At 46.7% G+C, this 12,906-nt stretch overlaps 1 protein-coding gene across 1 annotated transcript in view; it reads left to right on the plus strand.

The window, feature by feature from the left end:
• Positions 1-12,906, plus strand: part of LOC137427172 (nuclear factor 7, brain) — a 44,737-nt gene that overhangs the window by 12,896 nt on the left and 18,935 nt on the right. Inside the window, exon 2 of the mRNA XM_068116407.2 lies at positions 9,216-9,311. Coding sequence (XP_067972508.2) covers positions 9,216-9,311 — 96 coding nt within the window. The remainder of the gene's footprint in view (positions 1-9,215; positions 9,312-12,906) is intronic.

Consider the following 12,906-nt stretch of genomic DNA (forward strand, 5'->3'; position numbering starts at 1 on the left):
ATTTCCCGACCCGGATCTCAGTCAACGAAGCATCTTCTCTTCTGGACTTGGTTATGACAAACGTCCCTGAAAATGTCTGCTGCTCTTCTTCTGCTCCAATCAGCTCATCTGATCATGTGCTTGTTAAAGTGGATATCTCTCTGACCATTCTCAGAGAGCCTCCTCAGCATCGATGAGTCTGGCATTTCACTCAGGCCAACTGGCACGGTCTTCAAGCAGCCATCAATCATCTGGACTGGTCTCCCATCTCTACCGCCTCTGACATCAACTCATCCTGGGAATTCTTCCAAAGTAAATTGCTCTCTCTCATGCACAGATTTATCCCATCTCGTCTTCAGTTGTCATACCCTTCCTCCCGTCCATGGTACACGGAATCTTGTGGTGAGGCTATTGCCCAGAAACAACTTGCTTTCGTCTCCTGGAAAGCAAATCCAATGGAAGGAAATCTCATTTCCTTTCACAAAGCCCGAAACAAGTGTGTGTCCACCCTCAGGAGAGCCAGGAAACAATATCTCTCCGTTCTCAGGACAGAACTCTCTTATCTGTCTCCCTCTTCCAAATCCTGGTGGAGTCTGGTCAAATCTGTTTCTGTTGTTTGTTCCCCCTCCATCCACTCCCTCACCTCAAATGGCCACACGGCTGATTCCGCACGTGAAAAAGCTGAATGCCTCAACTCTGTGTTTGCCTCTAAATCTTGTGTCCCAAACCCATCCCTCTCTGTACCCACCGTACCCAGTCGTACCCAGCTGCTCCTGGACTCTGTGTCCTTTCCTCCTGACAAGGTCGAAAAGTTTCTGTCAACCCTCGACTCTGATTCTGCAACTGGACCTGACGGCATCAGCCCACGGGTCCTAAAATCCTGTTCTTCCGCTCTTTCACTCCCTCTCTCTGTTCTCTTCACCCTCTCTTTTGCTCAAGGTCATCTGCCATCTGCTTTGAAATCTGCCAACATCACCGCTTTGCACAAAAAATGTGCAAAAACAGATCCCAGCAACTTCAGACCAATCAGCCTTCTCCCAATTATCAGCAAAGTCATGGAATCCATCATTGCTTCAGATATGAAATCTTTCCTCTTCTCCAATGGCTTGATCTCTGATCATCAATTTGGTTTCAGACCTGGTCACTCTACTCTGGACATGCTGCTTCTGCTTTCTCACAATGGATGGAGGTCCTCAATGCCAAACAGGAAATTAGAGCTGTCTCCCTTGACATATCACGTGCCTTCGATACGGTCTGGCACCCTGCTCTGCTCACAAAACTCGCCTCTTTTGGTATCCATGGAAATCTCCACGCATGGCTGGTGGACTTCCTCTCTAGTCGTAGTCAACGTGTGGCCCTGAATGGGTTTCTCTCATTTCCTCTTCCTGTTCAGGCTGGAGTTCCCCAAGGCAGTGTTCTGGGCCCTGTGCTTTTTCTGGTCTTCATCAATGATCTCTCTGACTCTCTTGAAAATCCTCTCTATCTCTTTGCTGATGACTCTACTCTCTGTCGCTCCATTCTTCCTCCCTCAGATCGGCAGTCTGCAGCCTCCTCACTCTCTGCAGACCTGGCCAAAATCACAGACTGGGCATACAAGTGGAACATGTCTTTCAATCCTGACAAATCTCACACTCTTACGATGTCTCTCCGAAAAGCCCGACTGGACAACCCTCCCATCTACTTTCTGAATAATCCTCTCCAATAAGTTCTGTCACTCAAGCTTTTGGGTCTCACTATCTGCCATGATCTTTCCTGGGAAAACCACATTTCAAATCTGGCCTCCAAAGCCAGTCGCCGACTGGGCATCCTCCGTCGTGCGAAGTCCTTCCTTGGCACACCTGAGCTCCTCACCACATACAAGGCTTTCATCCGCAGCTCAATGGAATACTGCTCTCCCCTCTGGGCTGGTGCACCTGCCTCACACCTAGCTCGTCTTCACGCTGTTGAAACCAAAGCATTCAGAATCATTGGAATCTCCCGCAATGAAGCTAACTCCAAGGGCCTCTCACTCACTCACCGCAGGCAGGTTGGTTGTCTTTCCGTCTTCTACAGACTCCTCTCTGGCCTTGCCCCCCCAGCTCTCTCTGGGCTCTGTCCAGCAAATATTCCTACAGGTCGCACAAGATCTGCCTGCAACCCTCTTATGGTTAAACTGCCAAAATCAAGACTCTCTGCTCACCTTCTCTCCTTCATTCCTCTTTTCTCCCGCCTCTGGAACAAACTCCCTCACTCTCTTCAATTCCACTCCACCGTCCAGGTCTTTAAAACAGCTGTCCACCACCATCTCTTATCTTCCCCCATCCAAAACATTGATCTTTTCTATCCCCGCTAATTTCACCCCAATTCCACTTTTTTGAAATACCAACTTCTGTCCTGGAAGTCCTTGGTGTCCTTGTGTTTTATACTTCTGCCACCCCCCTCCCCCCAAGCCCTCTCCCTCCCACACATCTCCCTGCTCTTAAATGTTGTGTGCCCTCAAGTGTTTGTGTGCTTCCCCTTCTCTTGTCTTCCGCTCCCTCTTTTTATATATTTTGTTTGTCTGGTTGATTTGTTTGTGAAGTAAATGTCAGCTCTTTCACGAGCCTCGATTCAGTATACAAAAAAAAACAAAAAAAAAACTGAGGATGTGTCCACCTGAAGGACCAAGCAGGCATGAGGGTTGTAATGATGTAGTACGTGACTGGAGCACAAAGCAGCTTTAATTTTTTCAAATTAGTTACCTTCGGCCTTTCCCCATTTCCATTTCACCTCCTTTTTTAGTAGCTTGCACAAAGGAGACATGATTTCGGTAAAATCTGGAACAAAACGACAAAGGAAATTTGCGAGGCCAATGAATGACTAATTCACCCACGTTTTCGGGGTCCTCTGCCTGTTGGATAGCTTCAAGCTTCCGTTTTGTTGGGAATACCCCCGCAGCCGAAATAACAAATCCAACATACTCAATCTCGTCCAGCATGAGGTGGAACTTGTCACGTTTTAATGTAATTCCGTTTTCCTGCAGCCTTTTCAAAACCCTGTGAAGGTTTTAAAAATGGTTGTCATCACTATCTCCCGTCACCAGGATATCATCAATATACACGCAGCACCCGCGAAGGTCTTTTGGCAAATTCTCCATGGTACATTGAAAACTGGAACGGCTGTGTTTACCCCAAATGAGAGTTTTCGGTATTGGTACAGGTCTCGGTGTGTATTTACCTAGTATACTTTCTGCTCCCAGGGGCCAACTCTAATTGGTGGTAGGCTTGGGAAAAATCAAGCTTCGTATACTTCTTCCCACCAACTAGTTTGTGTAATAGTTCTTCCAGCGTAGGTCCTGCGTATTGTTCCAACTCGGAAAATTTGTCTATGGTGCCCGAATAATCACCACAAATCCGCAACTGGCCATCTGGTTTAATGACCGGCACAATGGGCGAGGCCCATTCTGAGTACCGAACTTTCTCAATGACCCCATCCTTTTCCAGCTTGTCCAAAGCCTGGTCAACCCTTTCACGGATGGCAAACGGAACAGTTCTAGCTTTCATGAACACTGGATCATCGTCCCGCACCTTCAGCGCAACCTGTACCCCTCTCAACCTTCCCAAGGCGTTGTTTTTAAACAACTTGAGGTATTGCCTGACGATGTCAGCATTGAAAATATTTTTCCAGGGAACGGAAAATTTTGAAACATTATCTCTACCCAGTAATGAAGGTCCTGCTCCATCGACCACACGCACTGTAACAAAACCACGTTGCTCCCCAATTTGAACACACATTCCTTTCTCACCAAAGCATTTGATGACATCACCCATGCAGCTCTTCAGTAATATTGTAGTTGGTTTCAAGGTATTGATGTCACCGGACAGACGTTGAAAATCACGACTGTTTAGTCGAGTAACTGAACTTCCCGTATCAATTTCCATTGGAATCTCTGTTCCTTCGATGGAGATTTCGAGTTGGTAGTGAGGAGTCGTGTTTTTTGAAACAGATGTAGAGTTAACATGCATTAAATGCACCGTATCCAGCTCGTCTTCTGACTCATCGCTCGAAACCATAACATGATCGGTTTGTTTCAAAAGACGTTTTTCTGTTTCTTCAAACACACCTTAACCAAATGGCCCTCACGTCGGCAGTATCCGCAGATGGTACGAGCATGTTTGCATGTATCAGCCAGATGTTCCATAGAGCCACATCTGTAACAACGTTTTTCCTTTGGAAACGGTAGGGTCGTTTTTTCCGACCGATCCTTGAAACGAGGACCACGATGCGAATCATTTTGTTTTTTTATGCTCGTTGTAAAGTCCACAGAGCCCGACACCCCTGGCTCTCCATAGTTGAATTGTTTTACTTCCTTTTCAGCCGTTTCCTCAGCCACTGCCACAGCTTGTTCGAATGTTCTGTCCTCGAAAAGTAACTTTTTCCTGGTGGACTGGCTGTGCACACCTTCTACAAACTGGTCAGGTAAAGCACGTGGGAGGTGGTTTTCGAAATTACAAGTGACGGCCAAACGTTTGAGCTTGTTTGCATAGTCCGTGACATTCTGGTTTTCACTCTGGGTCATCCGGTGAAAACGATAAGTTTCCGCGACTTCTAACACTCGCGGCCTGAAATGATTTCTTAGCATTTCACACAACTGCTCGTATGTTTTAGCAGAAGTTATTTCCGGGAGACACAAGTCTTTCAAAGTAGTGTAAGTACTCTTATCGATCAGTGAGATCATAGTAGCCACCTTCCTCCTGTCGGCCGCTTGGATCACGGCAGCAATGGCGGCCACCTCGACTTGTCCGATGTCATTCGCTATGAAATAGGCTTCCAAGCGTTCTTTGAATGCTTCAAAATCGTTGCCTTCGAAAGTCTCCAATGAGCCTACCGCCATCATTAGTTCGCCAGAAATGTTTACCTCGTCGCCAGTTGTAGTGTCCGTAGATTCAGTAAACAGCAACAGGAACGAGAATCAAGAGGCTTTTCTTTATTCGGCATTCTCCCTCTTCTGCGCATGCGCACCCTTCCTCCATTCACCCCCCAAACCAACAGACACAGCAGTGATGGTCCCTAAACCGTGCGTTCCCCTTACTTGTTTCACTTTCTCGCTTGGTCTTGTGTGAGGTTGGTGCGCGACGGTTCGTCTTTCCCGACGTTTGTGTTATCGGATACTAGTGAGGTACTCATGGTATGCACGGGTGGGAGGCCAGAAGCAAACAGACAATGCAGAAACGGCGAAGGTTAAAGCATGAAACCAATAAATTCCACATTCCTGTAGCACCTTCAGACATAGACAGCAAGTTCGTGAAGGACTTCCATGAAAAACGTACCCATTCACAAACAAACAGGTGCGTGTGTTCTATTCCCAGTCAATGGGAAGTCCCAGAGTCAATCTCTCCGATTTGCTCACTCTCGATGAACCTCGGCGACGGCTTCGTTCAAGCGACGACTCTATGACCTTAGAGCCGCCGCGTACCAGCACCAAGTCGTTTGGCGAGAAATCCTTTTCCTTTGCTGCACCTCTGCTCTGGAATGACTTGCCTTCCTCTGTTCGACATGTTGACTCTCTTCCTGCCTTTAAAACCTCCCTCAAAACCTATCTGTTTCACAAGTCTTTCAAAGTCTAAATCCTGTTTTCCCTTTGGTTTGAGGTGGGACAGAGATCGAGAGTATGTCTGGTACATGTGCGGGGGAGGAAGGGGAGGAGGAGGGGGAGTACACATCTGTGGGTTTTGAATGGGGATGGAGAGGAATAGGGCAAGAGTGAAGGTGTGTCTGTGTGTGTGTATGTTTGTGTGTGTGTGTGCGGTGTGTGTGCGTTCGCATGATAATGTAAAGTGCCATGAGGGTAGTTTACTCTGCTTGATGGGGCTATATAAGACTCCTTTATTATTATTATTATTAATGGCGAATCTGCATGTAGCGATCTGCGAATATCACGCGTAGAACGTAAAACCGTGATGGCATTCCGTCATTCACTTGAACTCGATATCTCTTTTTTCATTCCAAACAGCATAACTCCAATCACAAATTAAATAACATTAACATAAAAAATAAACTTCTAATAACATTCGTGACATAAACAAATATTTAAATCCTGATGTGAAGTTCCGTACGGTTGGGTGAACACAATTATGAATTCAATAATCGTAATTGTATTCACTCAATTCCAATCATCAATTGATACTTCAACAACATACTGTTTTAAATGACGGTTGTATTGGGTTATAATCAAACCCGCGCATTGCCGTAATCTGTCCACGTCCACATCCGCGGCAGGTTCATAATTCTCATCAAAATTTAAACAGTATTTGTAGAATTTCAACAAAAGCCACATCACTGTTCATATCGGTAAATATTATTCCATCGTGTTTGGAAAAACTGGAAAATTGGAAAAACGATATAGCCTATTTTACTCCCAGGGGTCCGAGGAATACCCACCCAAAATATCGTTGCGATTGGTTCAGCCGTTTTTGCGGTACCTGGGAACGGACAGACAGACAGATGGACATTTGGTGAATTATATCGGATATAATTACAGCACAATTAATCTTTAACCACAACCTGAACAACAGCTGTGATGGAGAATCTTCACCAACTAGAGAAACGCTTGGATGATATCATGATAAAATAGCTAAAGAGAAGGACTGAGAGAGGAGGTTCGAGTCGAATGTTTCAGGAATTCTGTGAAGGAGCACAATGAACTATGTGTGAATATCTCTCCAGAAATTGAGGAATTCCGTGGAGGAGCAGAATGAGCTATACATGTGAATGTCTCCAGAAATTCAGGAATTCCATGGAGGAGCAGAATGAGCTATACGAGTCAATGTCTCTCTGGAAATTCAAGAATTCTGTGGAAGAGCCGAATGAGCTACACGAGTGAATGCCTCTCCAGAAATTCAGGAATTCCATGAAGGAGCACAATGAACTGTGTGAATATCTCTCCAGAAATTCAGGAATTCCGTGGAGGAGCAGAATGAGCTATACATGTGAATGTCTCCAGAAATTCAGGAATTCCGTGGAGGAGCAGAATGAGCTATACGAGTGAATGTGTCTCTGGAAATTCAGGAATTCCGTGGAGGAGCAGAATGAGCTATGTGACGGAATGTCTCTCTGGAAATTCAGAAATTCTGTGGAGGAGCAGAATGAACTATACATGTGAATGTCTCGATGGAAATTGAGGAACTCCGTGGAGGAGCAGAATGAGCTATACGAGTGAATGTCTCTCCAGAAATTCAGGAATTCCGTGGAGGAGGAGATTGATCTATACAAGTGAATGTCTCTCCAGAAATTCAGAAATTCTGTGGAGGAGCAGAGTGAGCTGTACGTGTGAATGTCTCTCTGGAAATTCAGGAATTCTGTGGAGGAGCAGAATGGTCTATATGTGCGAATGTCTCTCTGGAAATTCAGGAAATGAGAGGAGGAGCCGAATGAGGTATACATGCAAATGTCTCCAGAAATTCAGGAATTCCGTGGTGTCAGTTAGACGTTGACTAATGCAAACCGTAGCGAAACAGTGGGACAAAACTCCCATCCACTATTCACAAACTATTGTTCAACTCTAACCAATGGGGAAAGAAACGATCGGGCAGTTCAGGAAGTTAGTTAGGGGAAGAGTCGGTGAACTATCGCCAGCACCCTGAACAAATTCCAAATTCCTGCCCTAACCGTAGTCTAACATCATGCCTTCATGAAAGGTTTGGCCCATATTCCAGGGAGCTTGGAGGAGACAATCAGACAAGAACGTGGGAATAATTGTGGTTGAAAAAGATGAAGAAGAAGAGGAATCAACCGGTATCTTGGCTATCGAATTAACACCAAGATATTAGGCAGGTGCTCTGGTGATGCCACTACTACTACTACTACTACTACTACTACTACTACTACTACTACCACTTTCATGACCCCAAATAATCCCAACTTTTTATGGGGTCGTCCGTACGAGTTTTTCCTCTGAACACCTCGATCCCGAGCAGTCCCACCTCTCTCCTGTCCCTCGACTACACCACCTGGTGTCCTTCCCGGTGCTGCTCCACCAGTAGTATAAAAATAATTAATGATGTTCACACTCCAAAGGGTACGATAACATGTATGTCATTACATAATGGACTCGCAGCAATTGTGAACGGTATCTTCGACTTCCTAGAATCCCAGCATTATGATGATCATGGAACACACCAGAAATACCATTATTGACTAAACAATGTCCCTGACTCAGCGAAGGCTTTTAGGTCTTTTTCACATTATCGGCTAAACCTCCATTTTGAGCTTTTGGGTTTTAAAGGTGAAATCACTCTGCTCGTTATCTTGAACGACTCTTCCATTCAATGGCCTAACAATGCTACTAATGGACCAAAATTGCTCAAATTAAGCCCATTTGAGGGATGATGAAACTTCCCGACTTGGAGCCCACCCTGCAGCTTGCACCTGTTTAAAAATAATAAAACAAAGCTCACTCTCTCTATTCGTCTTGATGACCTCCCTGAGGATGGGTTCCTGGACTAATGTGCTTCCAAACCTAGAACTTCACTTCCGCCCTGAAGACCCCCAGCTTCCTGTGAACAGATTGCTAATTCCAACCCAAGCCACCTTCAGTCGAATAATAGCATGGTCTGCCAGTTCATAGAGGACTTAGTCCAAGGATGTTTGCCGGTCGACCCCACGGGAAGGTGGCAGACATTAATTGGTGCCATTAAAGTAGTAGTAGTAGTAGTAGTAGTAGTAGTAGTAGTAGTGAGTCTCTTCTTTTCAGAACCGTTGGTGGAGTTGGAAGAAGACGTGTAAAATATAAGGCAAAAATACTTTCAAAATAATTCAAAATTTTTTATCCGCGAGACCAGGAAATTTGCCAAGGCTATTTTGTCAGCATCTCTCAAAGCAGTGACCTTCACATTCTGGAAGAACAAGTGCAGCAGACGCCTGGAAGCACTAATGCCTCCATGTTCCTCCCCAAGTCACGCAATATGACGACCTGGAAGTGTTTCACCGTTCCTCCATCGTCGAGCGGTCTAAACATCGGAACTCCCGATATTTGGAAAACCATTGTGGGAGCACCACCACTGCTTGGACTGCAGCCGTTTAAGAAGGCAACCCCAGCACCTCATTCTTAGGGCAATTAGGGATGAGCAATAAATGCCAACCCTGCCAGTGACACCCACATCCCAGAAATGAATGAAAAATAAAACAACATGGTAATTCCAGAATCTCACTTGTGAATATAATTCCACATATTGATTTTAAAAATAAATGTATTGTTCCATTTATTTCCTGTGTTGCAGAAGTCATTGCTGGCGGGTCAAGATAGACTCCTAGATTTACAGAAGAGGATTGGAATTCATATCGTGCACCTGAAAAGCGCCTGCACGGATGTACAGGTACTAAAGGATCACCTGTGATCATAGTGGTGCAGCATGAGTGAATTTCCTATTGATACTGTATGGACTCTATTGCTCTATGCAAATCAATCCCTTTGATTGTTTGGAACTCATTGTGTGCTCTCAAGGTCATTGTTTTTGGGTGTCAATTTTTTAAAATAACTCATTTTCTCAATAACTCGTGTTTTTATAGAATAAGTCATTGTTTTTATAGAATAAGTCATTGTTTTATAGAGTAAGTCATTGTTTTTATAGAATGAGTCTGTTTTTACAGAGTAAGTCATTGTTTTTAGCTGACATTAAAAAAAAACTTTCAATTTTTTCAATAACTCATTGTTTTTATAGAATTGGGCATTGCTTTTACAGAGTAAGTCATTGTTTTTGGCTGTCATTTAAAAAAAAGAACTTTCATTTTTCTCAATAACACTCATTGTTTTTATAGAAGTAGTCATTGTTTTTATAGAAGTAGTCATTGTTTTTATAGAATACGTCATTGTTTTATAAAGTAAGTCATTGTTTTTACAGAATAAGTCTGTTTTTAAAGAATACGTCAGTTTCTATAGAACAAGACATTGTTTTTAAGAATAAGTCATTGTTTTTTAAGAATACGTCATTGTTTTTATAGAATAAGTCATTGTTTTTATAGAACAAGTCATTGTTTTCATAGAACAAGTCATTGTTTTTAAAGCATGTCATTGTTTTTAAAGAATAAGTCATTGTTTTTATAGAATAGTCATTTTTAAAAGAATAAGTCATTGTACTCATTGTTTTTATAGAACAAGGCATTGTTTTTATAGAATAAGTCATTGTTTTTTTTAAAGAATAAGTCATTGTTTTTTTTAAAGAATAAGTCATTGTTTTTATAGAACAACGCATTGTTTTTAAAGAATAAGTCATTGTTTTTAAAGAATGTCATTGTTTTTTAAAAAAACAAGTCTGTTTTTTTATAGAACAAGTCATTGTTTTTATAGAATAAGTCATTGTTTTATACAACTAGTACACCCACTCCCTAAGGGAGGGACAGTGTCATATTATCCTCTCTGGGGTATATACTCGTAGATTACAGTAGATCTAGGATCGGGTCCATTCGTCTGTGGGGGATGTAATAAGCATATAATGCCTCAAGAACGTCGTGTTTCCTCCCTTTCAGCAGTAGCGACTGTTTTAAAAGGTAATCATACGTGTTTGTGGTTTCTAATTTTTTTTTTTTTTTTGGTGGAGGTGCTTACGCAACATCATGATAAGCTATTCATGTACACATTTACACGTTTGTCCAAGGAGGGAAAACCCCTTGGGGAGTGGGGATATTATTGGTATTAATATTGTTTTGTAATGACTAATATTATGCTATTGTGGCGGACACGATGGCTCGCTGGTGCGGTGACATCATTCCGCGCACCAAGAGGGTGTCGGCCACACCCGAGGGGTAGCCGTGGCCTCGGGATATACACGGGGCGCGCAGCCCCGAGCACCTCAGTGCTACAGTTTGAGTTAGTGAATAAAGACTCTTTTGACCCTACGCGTTGTGGCTTACCTTCGTTGGCAAACAAGTTGCGTGCGTAGCACCACGCTACATTGGTGACCCCTTTTGGTTCAGCCGTCGCTGACCACAGAACGCGCCATGGCCAACAACGCGGTAGCGGTGAAGCTCCCTGAGTTTTGGGAAGCTCAGGCCGAAGTATGGTTCATGCAGGCCGAGGCACAGTTCCAACTTCGAGGTGTAACGGCAGATGAGACGCGTTATTACCACGTCATCGCCACCCTCAGGCCCGGCACAGCCGCCCGAGTCGTGTCCGTCCTGCGGAACCCACCAGCCGACCACAGGTACGAGGCGCTCAAGCGTCTCCTCATCGCCACGTTCGGCCTCACAGAGTGCGAGCGGGCCGACCGCCTCCTGGACCTTCCCGAACTCGGCGACACGTGACCATCGGTCCGGATGGACTACATGTTTTCGCTACTGGGTGACAAAGCCCCGGATTTTTTATTCCGGGCGCTCTTTCTATGCCAGCTGACGGCACAGGTACGCCTCGCGTTGGCCGGTTCCAAAATAAAGGAACCCCGCGCTCTGGCCGTCGAGGCCGACAAGTTTTTCGCGGCTTGTGACACGCGGGCGAGCTTCGGTGCAGCCGTCGCGGATCCCGAGGCTGATACGCATGCACACCTCGTGGATCCCGAGGCTGATGCCGATGCACACCTCGTGGCCGCCGCCACGCCCTGCCCACCACCACCGCAAAAACCGCGGCCTCCGCCTCCGCCGCAAACCTGGTGCCGTTTCCACGCCAGGTTTGGCCACAAGGCTAGGAATTGTTGCCCGCCGTGCTCGTTTGGCAAGTCGGGAAACTCCCGGGCCGGCGCTCGGTAGCGGCTTTGAGCGTCAGCCTTTCCGGCAGCCTCCTTTTTGTCACGGACACCTTGTCCAGGCGTCGCTTCCTCTGCGACACAGGTGCACAGGTGAGCGTTATCCCCGCCTCCACGTCCGACAAGCGGGCCGGGGCCCCGCGTTGCTTGCAGCCAATGGTACACCCATACGCACATTCAGGAAGCGCTGCCTCTCCCTGCGGTTCGGAGGGCAATGCTTTCAATGGACGTTCGTAACTGCCAGCGTGCCCATGGCATTGCTCGGTGCGGATTTCCTATGTGCAAATGGGTGACTGGTGGACGTGAAGAACAGACGCCTCGTCCAGGCCGAAACGTTCAGCTCGCTTGCTTGCACGCTGAGCAGTTCGTTAGGCAGCTCCCTGAGCGGCTCACCGAGCGGCTCGCCAAGCGGCTTGCTGAGCGGTTCGGTCCCGGCGAGGTTGGTCTGTACGCTTCCGGCAGCGGACGAGTTCACCCACCTCCTCGCCAGCTTCCCGGCCCTCACGCGGCCCACCTTCTCGGCGGTGGCCGTCAAGCACGGGGTGGAACATCACATCCCCACCGTCGGGCCACCGGTCTACGCCCGCGCATGCCACCTCGAGCCGACGAAGCTCGCAGTGGCGAAGGCGGAGTTCGCTACGCTGGAGCGGCTGGGCATCGTACGGCGCTCCAAGAGCGCTTGGGCGTCGCCACTGCACATCGTGCCGAAGCCCGGCAGGGGATGGCGGCCGTGCGGAGACTACCGCCGCCTCAACGATGCCACCACCCCCGACCGCTACCCGGTCCCTCACATTCAGGACTTTTCCACCTGGTTGGCGAAAATGTCGTTCTTTTCTAAGGTGGACCTCATCCGCGGATACCACCAGGTCCCCGTCAGGCCGGAGGACATACCGAAGACGGCTGTCATTACACCATTCGGCCTCTTCGAGTTTCTTCGGATGCCCTTCGGGTTGGAGAATGCGGCTCAGGCGTTCCAACGGTTGATGGACAGCGTCTTGCGCGACTTGGATTGCGTTTACGTCTACCTGGACGACATCCTCGTCACAAGCGCGTCCCGCGAAGAGCACCTCCGCCACCTCCGCATGCTCTTCGAACGCCTAGGCCAGCATGGCCTGATCGTAAACCCCGCGAAGTGCCGGTTCGGCGTCGCCGAAATCGACTTTTTGGGGCACCGCGTCACCAGGCACGGGGCCACCCCCTTACCGGCAAAGGTGGAGGCGGTCAAGGGGTTTCTGTG

Source organism: Myxine glutinosa, chromosome 5 (assembly GCF_964187855.1).
Source record: "Myxine glutinosa chromosome 5, kmMyxGlut1.1, whole genome shotgun sequence".
Taxonomy (NCBI): Eukaryota; Metazoa; Chordata; class Myxini; order Myxiniformes; family Myxinidae; genus Myxine; species Myxine glutinosa.